Source organism: Anomalospiza imberbis, unplaced genomic scaffold, assembly GCF_031753505.1.
Source record: "Anomalospiza imberbis isolate Cuckoo-Finch-1a 21T00152 unplaced genomic scaffold, ASM3175350v1 scaffold_1104, whole genome shotgun sequence".
In the NCBI taxonomy this organism is placed as follows: Eukaryota; Metazoa; Chordata; class Aves; order Passeriformes; family Viduidae; genus Anomalospiza; species Anomalospiza imberbis.
In genome coordinates this window covers 1-14,867 of record NW_027099496.1, presented here as the reverse complement: position 1 = coordinate 14,867, position 14,867 = coordinate 1, and the positions used below count along the sequence as shown (strand labels likewise).

The following is a 14,867-nucleotide window of genomic DNA, read 5'->3' as shown; positions in this document are numbered from 1 at the left end:
TGACACCAAGGATGTGACACGAGGGCTGTGACACCGGGATGTGACACCAAGGATGTGACATTGGGATGTGACACCAAGGATGTGACACCAGGGACATGACATCGCGATGTGACACCAAGGATGTGACATTGGAATGTGACACCAAGGATGTGACACCAGGGACATGACATCGCGATGTGACACCAAGGATGTGACATTGGGATGTGACACCAAGGATGTGACACCAGGGACATGACATCGCGATGTGACACCAAGGATGTGACATTGGGATGTGACACCAGTGCTGTGACACCGCGATGTGACACCAAGGATGTGACACTGGGGACATGGCTTGGGGATGTGGCACCAGGATGTGACACCAGGGACACAGCCCGGGGATGTGACACCGCGATGTGACCCTGGGCTGTGACACCGGGGATGTGACAGCAGGATGTGACACCGGGGACGCGGCCCGGGGTGGCCTCAGGTGGCACGGTGACAATCAGGGCCGGGCCGTGTCCCCGCTGTCCCCAAGGCCAGCAGGTGCAGTTTTAGTGCATTGGGGGCAGTGGGCGGCGCCGCCCCCCGTCCCCCTCATTAATTATTATTATTAATTATTATTATTAATTATTATTATTATAAATGCGCATGTGGAACCCGAGGGGCTGCGTCGGCGTCAGGCTCTGGGGACATTGGGGACATCGGGGACATTGAGATGGACATAGGACAGGGGGGACATTGGGATGGGGACATTGGGGACACTGGGATGGGGAGGGGGACACTGGGGACATCGGGGACACTGGGATGGGGAGGGGGACACTGGGGACACTGGGATGGGGAGGGGGACACTGGGGACATTGGGGACACTGGGATGGGGAGGGGGACACTGGGATGGGGAGGGGGACACTGGGGACATTGGGGGACATGGGGAAGCACAGGGACATTGGGACACGGGGAGATGGACATTGGGGACAAGAGATGGGATGTTGGGGACACAAAAGATGGGACGTTGTGGACATTGGGGACACAGGAGGTGGGACGTTGGGGACACTGGGGACACGAGTGATGGGACGTTGGGGACAAGAGATGGGATGTTGGGGACACAAAAGATGGGACGAGGTGGGACGTTGGGGACACTGGGGACACGAGTAATGGGACATTGGGGACACGAGGGGTGGGACGTTGGGGACACTGGGGACACGAGTAATGGGACATTGGGGACACGAGGGGTGGGACGTTGGGGACACTGGGGACACGAGTAATGGGACATTGGGGGACACGAGGGGTGGGACGTTGGGGACACTGGGGACACGAGTGATGGGACATTGGGGACACGGGTGGGACATTGGGGACACGAGAGGTGGGACGGGGGACACGTGGGGACACCGAGGGACAGCTGGAGGATCCAGGTGACACCGGGGGGCTGGGGAAGGCACTGGGGACATCGGAGGCGGGGACACTCGGTGGCCATCAGGGACACGCGGGGGCACTCGGGTGCCACCCCCGTGACGTCCCCGCAGGCCCTAAGGATGTCACCGGGGGTGACGCGGGGGGGACACGGGGGACATCCCCCCCGGCGTGGGCGGAGAGCCGCGGGGACAGAGCGGGGACACCTTGGGGACAGCGGGGACGCTTTGGGGACAGGATGGCAGCGCCACCGAGCCCCCCGCGGCCCCTCCACCCTCCTCATCCTCATCCTCCTCTTGCCCGGAGGGGGCCCCGCAGGTGGGGGGGGCAGAGGGGACACGGGGGGGACAGGGGGGACCCAGGGCGGGGGGGGGGGTCCTGGATGTCGGGGGGGGGGAGGGCCCGGGTGGCCTCGAGGGGACACCCAGAGGTGTCACCGTCCCCAGGCCCCCCCCCGGGCTGGCCGTGGGGTGACCCCGCCCCGACCCCGGGACCCCCCGTGTCCCCCCCGGGAGCCCCGAGGCCGCGCTGCAGCGGGGACCGGCCCGGGGTGAGTGCGGCATTGGGGGGAACTGGGAGCACTGGGGGGAACTGGGAGCACTGGGAGGTTACGGGGGGCACTGGGGAGTCACTGGGGGTTACTGAGGGGTTACTGGTGGCACTGGGAGGACATTGGGGGTCATTGGTGGCAGTGGGGGGTTAACTTGGGGGGTCACTGGTGGCACTGGGAGGTCATTGGGCTTACTGGGGGGTCACTGGGACGTTACTGGTGCACTGGGGGGGTCACTGGGACGTTACTTGTGGCACTGGGGGGGACACTGGGGGTGTCACAGGGATGTTACTGGTGGCACTGGGGGCTCACTGGGAGGTCACTGGGACGTTACTGGTGGCACTGCGGGGGGTCACTGGGCGTCACTGGGACGTTACTGGTGGCACTGGGGGGGTCACTGGGACGTTACTGGTGGCCCTGGGGGGGTCACTGGGACGTTACTGGTGGCACTGGGGGGGTCACTGGGATGTTACTGGTGGCACTGGGGGGATCACTGGGACGTTACTGGTGGCACTGGGACGTTGCTGGTGGCACTGGGGGTCACTGGGATGTTACTGTGGCACTGGGACGTCACTGGAACGTTACTGGTGCACTGGGGGGGTCACTGGGATGTTACTGGTGGCACTGGGGGGTCATTGGGATGTTACTGGTGGCACTGGGGGGTCATTGGGACGTTACTGGTGTCACTGGGACGTCACTGGGACGTTACTGGTGGCACTGGGGGGTCATTGGGACATTACTGGTGGCACTGGAGGGGGACACTGGGACGTTACTGGTGGCACTGTGGGGGTCACTGGGGGGGTCACTGGGACGTTACTGGTGGCACTGGGGGGGTCACTGGGACGTTACTGGTGGCACTGGGGGGGTCACTGGGGGGGTCACTGGGACGTCACTGGTGGCACTGTGGGGGTCACTGGGACGTTACTGGTGGCACTGGGGGGGTCACTGGGGGTCACTGGCACGTTACTGGTGGCACTGGGGGGTCACTGGGACGTTACTGGTGGCACTGGGGGGCGTCACTGGATCGTTACTGGTGGCACTGGGAGCGGAGCCCGCGCTGACGCCGCCGCCGCAGCCCCGGTGCCCGCCCCGGCCACCCCGGCTCCGCGCTGGACGTCGCCCCCTCCCCCGAGTTCGGGCCGGCACCGGGACCGAGAGCCGTGCGTGCTGGAGCACGCGTGTTCCTGCAGGTGAGCGACACGGACAGGGGACACTGGGGACACAGGGGACAGAGGACACAGGGGACACAGGGGACAGGGACAGGGGGGACACAGCGGGGGGAGTACTAGAGACACGGAAGGGGACACGCGTTCCTGCAGGTGAGGGGGCACGGGTGGGTCCTGAGCCCGTGTGTCCCCCGTGACCCCCCTGTGACCCCCCCCGTCCCTGTCCCTGTCCCTGTCCAGGTGTCGCTGTCCCGGTGTCGCTGTCCCGGTCCCTGACCCTGTCGCCCGCTGTCGCTGTCTCTGTCCCGGTGTCGCTGTCCCCTCTGTGACCCCCCTGTCCGTGTCTCCGCAGGTGTCGCTGTCCCTGTCCGGTGTCGCTGTCCCGGTCCCTGACCCTGTCCCGGTGTCGCTGTCCCTCTGTGACCCCCCTGTCCCGGTGTCGCTATCCCTGTCCAGGTGTCGCTGTCCCAGTCCCTGTCCGTGTCCCGGTGTCGCTGTCCGTGTCCCTGTCCCGGTGTCGCTGTCCCCTCTGTGACCCCCCCTGTCTCTGTCCGTGTCCCCGCAGGTGTCGCTGTCCCCTCTGTGACCCCCGTGTCCGTGTCCCCGCAGGTGTCGCTGTCCCCTTCTGTGACCCCCGTGTCCGTGTCCCCGCAGGTGTCGCTGTCCCGCGCTCCCCCCGGGCTCGGTTTCTCCCTCCGCCGCTGTTTCGTGTCCCCGCGCTCGTCCCCGGGCCCGCCCCGGGGTCCCCCCCCGGTGCCGCGGCCGCTCGTGGTGCTGCGGGGGGGCTGCGGCGCGGGGGGGCCGCGGCGGCGGCTCCGGGGCTCGTTCGTGCTCCCGGCGCGGTTCCCGGAGCCGCTGCAGTTCCTGCACTGCCGCCTGCGCCTCTGCCGCCAGCGCGGCGGCACCGGCTCCGGCACCGGCTCCGGCTCCGGCACCCCGCCGGGGCTGCCCACGGTACCGGCCCGGCTGCGGCTCTGCGGGACGGGGGACAACGGGGTGGGAGAACGATGGGATAACGGGATAACGGGGTGGGAGGAGAACGATGGATAACGGGATAACGGGGTGGGATAAAGATGGGATAACGGGATAACAGGGTGGGATAACGACAGGATAACGATGGGATAATGGGATAACGATGGGATAATGATGGGATAACGGGATAACGGGGGTGGGATAACGATGGGATAACGGCATAACAGGGTGGGATAACGATAGGATAACGATGGAATAATGAGATAATGGGATATCGATGGGATAACGGGATAACGGGGGTGGGGAAAACGATGGGATAACGGGGTGGGATAACGGGGTGGGATAACGGAGGTGGGATAACGGTGGGATAACGATGGAATAACGGGATAACGGTGGGATAATGGGGTGGATAACATGTGGATAACGATGGGATAATGGATAACGGGATAACGGGGTGGGATAACGATGGTATAACGGGATAACAGGGATAACGGGATAATGATAGGGTAACAGGATAGCGATGGGATAACGGGATAACGGGATTGTGATGGGATAACGGGATAACGTTGGGATAACGGGATAGTGATGGATAACGGATAACGATGGGATAACGGGACAGCGATAGGATAATGGGATAACGGATAATGGGACAGTTATGGGATAACAGGATAACAGGTTAGCGGGGATGGGATAACGGGATAGCGATGGGATAATGGGATAACGGGATTGTGGTGGGATAACGGGATTGTGATGGGATAACGGGATAACGTTGGGATAACGGGATAGCAATGGGATAATGGGATAACGTTGGGATAACGGGATAGTGATGGGATAATGGGATAACGATGGGATAACGGGATAGCGATGGGATAACGGGATAGCGATGGGATAACGGGAGACGAGCGATAGGATAACGGGATAGCGATGGGATAATGGGATAACGGGATTGTGGTGGGATAACGGGATAGCGATGGGATAACGGGATAGCGATAGTGATAATGGAATAGCAATGGGATAATGGGATAACGGGATTGTGATGGGATAACGGGATAACGATGGGATGACGGGATAGCAATGGGATAATGTAATAGCGATGGGATAATGGGATAACGGGATTGTGATGGGATAACGGGATTGTGATGGGATAACGGGATAACGTTGGGATAACGGGATAGCGATGGGATAATGGGATAACGGGAGGTGGGATAACAGCGGGACGGTGGTGGGACGGGGGATAACGGGGATAGGATATCAGTGGGATAATGGGGATGGATAGCGGGGACGGGATAAAGGGAATGGGATAACGGGAACGGGATAATGGGGATGGGATAACAGCGGGTTAGCAATGGGATAATGGGATGATGAGAATGGGATAATGGGAATGGCGGCAGTGGGACAGTGGATAACGAGGATGGGATAACGGGGATGGGATAGTGGGGATGGGATTACGGAGGTAGGATAACGGGAAAACAATGGGATAACGGGAGAACGGGTTAACAGGAATGGGGATAACGGGAATGGGGATACAGAGGCAATGGGGGGACACCGGGAATGGGAACAGCAGGAGGGGGAACAGCCCTGAACCACGAGTGGGACACGCACCGGGAACAGGGGACAGCGGGAGCGGCGGCCGTGACAGCACCGGGACAGGGGGGACACGGGGATGGCACCGGGAGTCACCGGACAGGGGGGGACACGGGGGATGGCACCGAGAGTCACCGGGACAGGGGGGACACGGGATGGCACCGGGGTCACCGGGACAGGGGGGACACGGCGATGGCACCGGGGGTCACCGGGACAGGGGGGGACACGGGGATGGCACTCGGGGTCACCGGGACAGGGGGGACACGGCGATGCACCGGGGTCACCGGGACAGGGGGGACACGGGGATGGCACCGGGGTCACCGGGACAGGGGGGACACGGCGATGGCACCGGGGTCACCGGGACAGGGGGGACACGGGGATGGCACCGAGGGTCACCGAGACAGGGGGGACACGGGGATTGGCACCGGGTCACCGGCACACGGGGGGACACGGGGATGGCACCGAGGTCACCGGGACAGGGGGGACACGAGGGATGGCACCGGGGTCACCGAGGACACGCGGGGGGACACGGGGATGGCACCGGGGTCACCGGGACAGGGGGGACACGGGGATGGCACCGGGGTCACCGGCACACGGGGGGACACGGGGATGGCACCGAGGTCACCGGACAGGGGGGACACGGGGAGTGGCACCGGGGGTCTACCGGGACACGCGGGGGGACACGGGGATGGCACCGGGGTCACCGGGACAGGGGGGACACGGGGATGGCACCGGGGTCACCGGGCACAGGGGGGACACGGGGATGGCACCGGGGTCACCGGGACACGCGGGGGGCACCGGGGGAGCTGTCGCCCCTCGGTCCCCCCGCGCCCCCCGTTAATCCCGCCCTCCCCCAGTGCCGGGCCGAGCCCTGTCCCCGCAGAGGGGGCGGAGCCTCTGGCTCAGGCCCCGCCCCCAGGCCCCGCCCCCGCGGCGGCCCCGCCCCCCGGGCGCGCCCTGCGCACCGTGACCCGCCCGATCGTGGTGACGCTGGGGACACCCGCGACCCCCGCGCCCGGTACGGGACCCCCGGGCGGCGGACACCCCCGGGACCTCCCTCGGGACCCCCTGGACCCCAAACTCCGCTTCCGACCCCGGCACCCCCTGACCGGGAACCCCCACTGGGATCACGCCCCCCGAGACCCCCGGGCGAGGGACCCACCGCCCCAAACTCCCCGGGACCCCCAACCGAGACCCCCCTGGGGACCCCCCGGTAACCCGGGACCCCCCGACAGAGACCCCCCCCACTCCCCGCCCCCGGAAGCCCCCCCCCCCCACAACAGGGATCCCTCCCCCCCAACCGGGACCCCCCCCCACAACCGGGGCCCCCAATTTCCCCCCCCGCGGGCAGAAGGCCCCCCCCTCCCGCCTCCCCTCCCCTCCTCCCCTCCCCTCCCCTCCCGATGCCTCCCAGTAACCGCCCCTCCCCCCCAGGTGCCCCCCCGGGGCTCCCCCCGCTGCCGTTCCCGCCGCCCCCGCCCCTCCTGCGCCCCCCGCCCCCACCCCGGGAGCAGCCCCGGGCCCTCCCCGCGGGTGAGTGACAGGAATGGGGGGGGGGCACCGGACCCCCGGGATTGGGGAATTTGGGGGGGTGCCCGGAGCCCTAGGTCCTTCCTGGGGGGATTTGGGGGCTGGGGAGGAGACCCCCGGCTCATTTAGGGGGGGGGTCCCGAACTCCTGGGTCCCTTTTGGGCCAGGGGGGGATTTTGGGGGGTCTCGGACCCCTTGGGGGGGTTTGGGGGGCTGCGGGGGGGGTCCCGAACTGCTCAGTCCCTTTCGAGGGAGGGGCTTTGGACGGGGGGGTCCCGGAGCCCTGGGTCCTTCCTGGGGGGGGGGTTTTGGGGGCTGGGGGGGGTCTCGGAGCTCTGCTTTCCCTTTTCGGGGGGTCCGGACCCCGGGGTCCCTTTGGGGGGGGGCTTATGGGGGAATTTGGGGGGTCCGGCCCCAAATTTGGGGGTCAGGATTTTGGGGGGCTGACGCTGCCCCCCAGCCTCCCCCGTGCCCCCCGGGCCGTGGCCGCCGTTTCCTTTGGTGCCTTTGTGGTGGGGGCGGCGCTGGCGGGGGGGCTCTGGCTCGTGCACGGTCGGACAGGTGAGGGACCCGCCCCCCAGAATCATCCCTGTCCTCCCCAAAATAATCCCCTCAACATAATCCCCCCTCCTCAAATCATCCCCAACTCCAAAAAGACCCCCCAACAATCCCCCCCAACAATCCCCCACCCCAAATAATTACCCTCCCCAAAATATCCCCCGCCTAAATTAATCCAATCCCCCCAAATCCCCCCCCCCATATTAACCCCATCCCAAAAGAACTCCCCCGAAATAATCCACAGCCCCCCAAAGAATCCCCCTCCCCAAAATAACCCCCACAAATGACCTCCTCCCCAGAACAATCCCCACCCCCAAAATCCCCCCGCGAATCCCATCCCTGGGCCCTGCCCCTCCCCCAGACCCCCCCCAGGGCTGGGACCCCCCCCCAAACTCCCCCTTTGCCTCCCCAACCCCCCAGGACCCCCAAACCCCCCTTAAGCCCCCAAATTCACCCCCCCCCGCAGTTCCCATTTAACCGAGACCCCCCCCAAAATCCTCCGAGCCCCTCCCCCACCCCCCAATTTGGGGTGGGACCTCCCCTGATCTCTGCCCCTCCCCCCCCACAGCCCCCCGGCCCCCCCCGGCCCGAGCACTGCCCCCCAGTCCGGGGGGGGGCAGGTACTGGGGGGACTGGGGGGAGTGGAAAGGGATACTGGGAGCACTGGGGCAACTGGGAGGGACATGGGGGATACTGGGAGTACTGGAAGGGGGGAACTGGAGGGGCAGGGGAGAACTGGGAGCACTGGGGGGATTCTTGGGGGAACTGGGAGGAATGTGAGGGTATTGGGGGGACATTGGGAAGGGATGCTGGGAGTACTGGGGGAACCGGTCATACTGGGGATACTGGGAGTGGCACATGGGATACTGGGAGCACTGGGGGGGTCACTGGGAACACTGGGGGGGTCACTGGGAGCGCTGGGGGGGTCACTGGGAGCGCTGGGGGGATAGAGGCCCCCGGGAGTGACAGGGACCTTGGGAGCCAGGCTGGGGTGTGGGGGAGGGGTGTAGGTTGGGTCTGTCCCTGTCCCTGTGTCACTGTCCCTGTCACTGTGTCCCTGTGTCACTGTCCCTTGTCACTGTGTCACTGTCACTGTGTCCCTGTCCCTGTCACTGTGTCCCTGTGTCCCTGTCCCTGTGTCACTGTCCCTGTCACTGACCCTGTCCCTGTCACTGTGTCACTGTCCCTGTGTCACTGTCCCTGTCCCTGTCATTGTGTCCCTGTCCCTGTGTCACTGTCACTGTCCCTGTCACTGTGTCACTGTCACTGTCCCTGTCCCTGTCACTGTGTCACTGTCCCTGTCCCTTTCACTGTGTCCCTGTCACTGTCCCTGTCACTGTGTCACTGTCCCTGTCCCTGTCCCTGTCACTCTGTCCCTGTCCCTGTGTCCCTGTCCCTGTCACTGTGTCCCTGTGTCACTGTCACTGTCCCTGGTCATGTCCCTGTCACTGTGTCCCTGTCACTGTCCCTGTCACTCTGTCCCTGTCACTGTGTCACTGTCCCTGTCCCTGTCCCTGTCACTCTGTCCCTGTCCCTGTGTCCCTGTCCCTGTCACTGTCCCTGGTCATGTCCCTGTCACTGTGTCCCTGTCACTGTCCCTGTCACTCTGTCCCTGTCACTGTGTCCCTGTCCCTGTCGGGTGACAGGCGACGATTGGCAGCTCTGAGCGCTTGGGCTGTGAAATTCCCGAGGGACAAGGAAATTCCGGCAGTGGGAGATGGCGGCCAGAGCTCACCCAGCCCCGAGGCCTCGCAGCCCAGCAGTGCTCTCCAGGGAGGGAAGAGCTGCGCCCTGGGACAGGGCCCATGGCAGGGGGGAGACAGAGCCAGCCAGCGGGGATATTAATTAATCAAAATTCTGCCGTCTGTAACCAGTGAGCGCCGCCGCCTTCGCTCATTAAAATATCCCAGTTGTGCAAAGCTTTGCTGATGGGGGAGAGGGGAGTGGTCTTTGGGGACCCCCCGGCCTTTGGGGACCCCCCCGGCCTTTGGGGGAACCCCCGGCCTTTGGGGACCCCCCGCGTTTGGGGGAACCTGGCTCCTGCTCTGTGCCGAGAACAAACCTCTCCTCAAGGTGTGACTTGGCTTCATCCCCCATCGCTGCGCCCCGGGTGGGCTCCGGGCGCTCTCCGGGCTGGGCACGGCCAAGCAGCGCCAGGATTTGGGGTTTGGTGAGAGGAGCACCCTGGGGGCTGCAGGGGGTCCCATGGGAGGCGACCGGGAGGTTCCAGGGCTCCCGTGACAGAGGGCTGGAGGCTCCGGGGGTCCCGGCTGAGAAGATAAGGGGGGTTCAGGGGTGCAGGAGGCTCCCAGTGCCAGAAAAAAGCGGCTGCCGAAAACCCCGTGCCCGGGAATGGGCGGGTCAGGGGGTCCCGGTTCAGGATAAGGGTGGTACAGGGAGGTCGCTGGTGGCAGAGCAGGGAGTGCAGAGGGTCCCAGAGCCCGGGAATGGGGGTTCGGGAGGGTCCCCGTGCCCGGGAATGGGGGTTCAGGAGGGTCCCAGAGCCGGGAATGGGGGTTCGGGAGGGTCCCCGTGCCGGGAATGGGGGTTCGGGAGGGTCCCAGAGCCCGGGAATGGGGGTTCAGGAGGGTCCCCGTGCCCGGGAATCGGAGTTCAGGGGGGTCCCGGTTCAAGATAAGGGGATACAGGGGGGTCCCGCTGGCAGAGCAGGGAGTGCAGAGGGTCTCCGTGCCCAGGAATGGGGGTTCAGGGGGTCCCCGTGCCCAGGAATGGGGATTCGGGAGGGTCCCTGTGCCCGGGAATGGGGGTTCAGGGGGGTCCCCGTGCCCGGGAATGGGGGTCGGGAGGGTCCCAGAGCCCGGGAATGGGGGTTCAGGGGGGTCCCCGTGCCCGGGAATGGGGGTTCGGGAGGGTCCCTGTGCCCGGGAATCGGAGTTCAGTGGGGGTCCCGGTTCAAGATAAGGGGATACAGGGGGGTCCCGCTGGCAGAGCAGGGAGTGCAGAGGGTCTCCGTGCCCAGGAATGGGGGTTCAGGGGGGTCCCCGTGCCCAGGAGCGGGGGTTCAGGGGGGTCCCGGTGCCGGGGGTCCGTCTGTCCCCTCGGTGCCCCCCCAGGAGCCGCCGGAGCGCCCCCAGACCCAGCGCTGGAGCCACCGCGCGGCTCCGCCTGGCCCCGCCCCTGCTCGCGATTGGCCAATGGCAGCCGGCGGCGTTCGTGACGTCACCGGTCACTGGGCAGATTCCGGGGGCGCCGTTTGGGAGGAGCGGAAGAAGAGGGCGGGACGCGGTGGGGGCGGGGACGGGGAATCCCTGGGAATTCCCCCGGGATCGCCCCTGGATAGCCCGAGTCCCCGTCCATCCCGTTCCCGGGATCCCTATTCCGGGGTCTCCCGTTCCCAGCGCTCCCAGTTCATCCCAGCACTCCCAGTTCATCCCCAGCGCTCCCAGTTCATCCCAGTTCATCCCCAGCGCTCCCAGTTCACTCCCAGTTCACTCCCAGCGCACCCAGTTCCACCCAGCGCTCCCAGTTCATCCCAGTTCTCCCAGTTCCACCCAGCGCTCCCAGTTCATCCCAGTTCTCCCAGTTCCACCCAGCGCTCCCAGTTCACTCCCAGCGCTCCCAGTTCATCCCCAGCGCTCCCAGTTCATCCCAGCGCTCCCAGTTCACTCCCAGTTCACTCCCAGCGCTCCCAGTTCATCCCAGCACTCCCAGTTCACTCCCAGTTCATCCCCAGTGCTCCCAGTTCACTCCCAGCGCTCCCAGTTCATCCCAGCACTCCCAGTTCACTCCCAGTTCATCCCCAGCGCTCCCAGTTCATCCCAGTTCATCCCCAGCGCTCCCAGTTCACTCCCAGTGCTCCCAGTTCACTCCCAGCTCTCCCAGTTCACTCCCAGCGCTCCCAGTTCACTCCCAGCTCTCCCAGTTCACTCCCAGCGCTCCCAGTTCACTCCCAGCTCTCCCAGTTCACTCCCAGCGCTCCCAGTTCACTCCCAGCGCTCCCAGTTCATCCCCAGTGCTCCCAGTTCATCCCCAGCGCTCCGGTTCATCCCCAGCGCTCCCAGTCACTCCCAGTTCACTCCCAGCGCTCCCAGTTCATCCCCAGCGCTAATAATATAATTAATATAATATAATATATATATATAATATAATATATATATGTGTATATAAATATATATTTATATAATATATATAGTATATATAAATATAATATATAATATATGAGTATATAAAATAGTAATATAATATAATGTAATATAATATAATAGTAATGTAATATAATGTAATATAATATAATATAATATAATTATAATATAATATAATATTTGTTATATTATATTATGTTATATTAATGTTTTTTAAATTATTATTGTTATGTTATTGCATTCTCATATCGGCTTTTCTCAGTTACTGAAATGGGTTTTGTGGGTGTGGGGGCATCGGGGGATTTGGGGGGGATTTTGGGGGATGTGGGTGATTTCCAATCCCCATTTACTTTTATTTCCCCATTTATTTCAAATTCCCCATTTATTTTCAATCCCCACTTGTCTTTAATTCCCCCATTTATTTAATTCCCCCATTTATTTTCAATCCCATTTATTTTTAATTTTCCTTTTATTCTACTTTAACCCCGTTTCTTTTATTTTTAATCCCGTTTATTTTATTTTTAACCCCGTTTCTTTTATTTTAACCCCGTTTATTCTGTTTTTAACACCCGTTTATTTCTATTTTTAAAACCCGTTTATTCTGTTTTCAACCCCGTTTCTTTTATTTTTAACACCGTTTATTCTATTTTAACCCCGTTTATTCTGTTTTTAACCCCCGTTTATTCTATTTTTAACCGCGTTTATTCTATTTTAACCCCGTTTATTCTACTTTTAACCCCGTTTCTTTTATTTTAAACCCGTTTATTCTATTTTAACCCCTTTTATTCCATTTTTAACCCCGTTTATTCTATTTTAACCCCGTTTATTCTATTTTAATCCCGTTTATTCTATTTTTTAACCCCGTTTATTATATTTTAACGCCGTTTATTCTATTTTAACCCCGTTTCTTTTATTTAACCCCGTTTATTCTATTTTAACCCCGTTTATTCTATTTTAACGCCCGTTTATTCTATTTTCTAACCACATTTCTTTTATTTTAACCCCGTTTATTCTATTTTAACCCTGTTTATTCTGTTTTTAACCCCGTTTATCCTATTTTAACCCCATTTATTCTATTTTTAACCCCGTTTATCCTATTTTTAACCACATTTCTTTTATTTTAACCCCATTTATTCTGTTTTTAACCCCATTTATTCTATTTTTACCCCGTTTATTTTATTTTTAACCCCGTTTATTCTATTTAAACCCCGTTTCTTTTATTTTAACCCCGTTTATTCTGTTTTTAACCCCGTTTATTCTATTTTTAACCCCGTTTATTCATTTTAACCCCGTTTATTCTATTTTAACCCCGTTTATTCTGTTTTTTAACCCCGTTTATCCTATTTTAACCCCATTTATTCTATTTTAACCCCGTTTATTCTATTTTAACCCCGTTTATTCTATTTTTAACCCCGTTTCTTTTATTTTAACCCCGTTTATTCTATTTTAACCCCGTTTATTCTATTTTTAACCACATTTCTTTTATTTTAACCCCGTTTATTCTGTTTTTTAACCCCGTTTATTCTATTTTTTACCCCGTTTATTCATTTTAATCCCCGTTTATTCTATTTTAACCCCGTTTATTTCTGTTTTTAACCCCATTATTCTATTTTAACCCCCGTTTATTCTATTTTAACCCCATTATTCTATTTTAACACCGTTTATTCTATTTTAACCCCGTTTATTCTATTTTTAACCCCATTATTCTATTTTAACCCGTTTATTCTATTTTTAAACCCCGTTTATTCTATTTTTAACCTCATTTATTCTATTTTAACCCCGTTTATTCTATTTTTTACCCCGTTTATTCTATTTTAACCCCATTATTCTATTTTTACCCCGTTTATTCTATTTTTAACCCCATTATTATATTTTAACCCCGTTTATTCTATTTTAACCCCGTTTCTTTTATTTTAACCCCGTTTCTTTTATTTTTAACCCCGTTTATTCTATTTTAACCCCGTTTATTCTATTTTTAACCCCATTTATTCTACTTTTAACCCCGTTTCTTTTATTTTAAAACCCGTTTATTCTATTTTAACCCCTTTTATTCCATTTTTTAACCCCGTTTATTCTATTTTTAACCCCTTTTATTCTATTTTAACCCCGTTTTATTCTATTTTTAACCCCATTATTCTATTTTAAACCCCGTTTATTCTATTTTAACCCCGTTTATTCTATTTTTAACCCCGTTTATTCTATTTTTAACCCCGTTTATTCTATTTTTTAACCCCGTTTCTTTTATTTTAACCCCGTTTATTCTATTTTAACCCCGTTTATTCTATTTTTAACCCCGTTTATTCTATTTTTAACCACATTTCTTTTATTTTAACCCCGTTTATTTCTATTTTAAACCCCGTTTATTCTATTTTAACCCCGTTTATTTCTATTTTTAACCCCGTTTATTTTATTTTCAATCCGTTTATTCTATTTTTAACCCCGTTTATCCTATTTTAAAACCCCATTTATTCTATTTTTAACCCCGTTTATTCTATTTTTAACCCCATTTATTCTGTTTTTAACCCCATTTATTCTATTTTAACCCCGTTTATTCTATTTTTTAACCCCGTTTCTTTTATTTAACCCCGTTTCTTTTATTTTAACCCCGTTTATTCTGTTTTTAACCCCGTTTATTCTATTTTTAACCCCATTATTCTGTTTTTAACCCCGTTTATTCTATTAAACCCCGTTTATTCTATTTTTAACCCCGTTTATTTCTATTTTTAACCCCATTATTCTATTTTTACCCCGTTTATTCTGTTTTTAACCCCGTTTATTCTATTTAAACCCCGTTTCTTTTATTTTAACCCCGTTTATTCTGTTTTTAAACCCCGTTTATTCTGTTTTTTAACCCCGTTTATTCTATTTTTAACCCCGTTTATTCTATTTTAACCCCGTTTATTCTATTTAAACCCCGTTTATATTCTATTTTTAACCCCGTTTATTCTATTTTTAACCCCATTATTCTATTTTTACCCCGTTTATTCTGTTTTTAACCCCGTTTATTTCTATTTAAAC

The 14,867-nt window shown here is 57.6% G+C and overlaps 1 protein-coding gene across 1 annotated transcript; it reads left to right on the top strand.

Moving 5' to 3' along the window:
- Positions 1–1,508: 1,508 nt before the first annotated feature.
- Positions 1,509–7,191, top strand: LOC137465806 (transforming growth factor-beta receptor type 3-like protein; the record flags this gene model as incomplete). The annotated part of the gene is given in 8 exon segments (XM_068177834.1): positions 1,509–1,704; positions 1,833–1,936; positions 3,012–3,044; positions 3,046–3,126; positions 3,757–4,056; positions 6,516–6,590; positions 6,592–6,676; positions 7,093–7,191. Coding segments are annotated over 8 exon segments (973 nt in total), but the record flags the coding sequence as incomplete, so codon positions are not given.
- Positions 7,192–14,867: the final 7,676 nt, after the last annotated feature.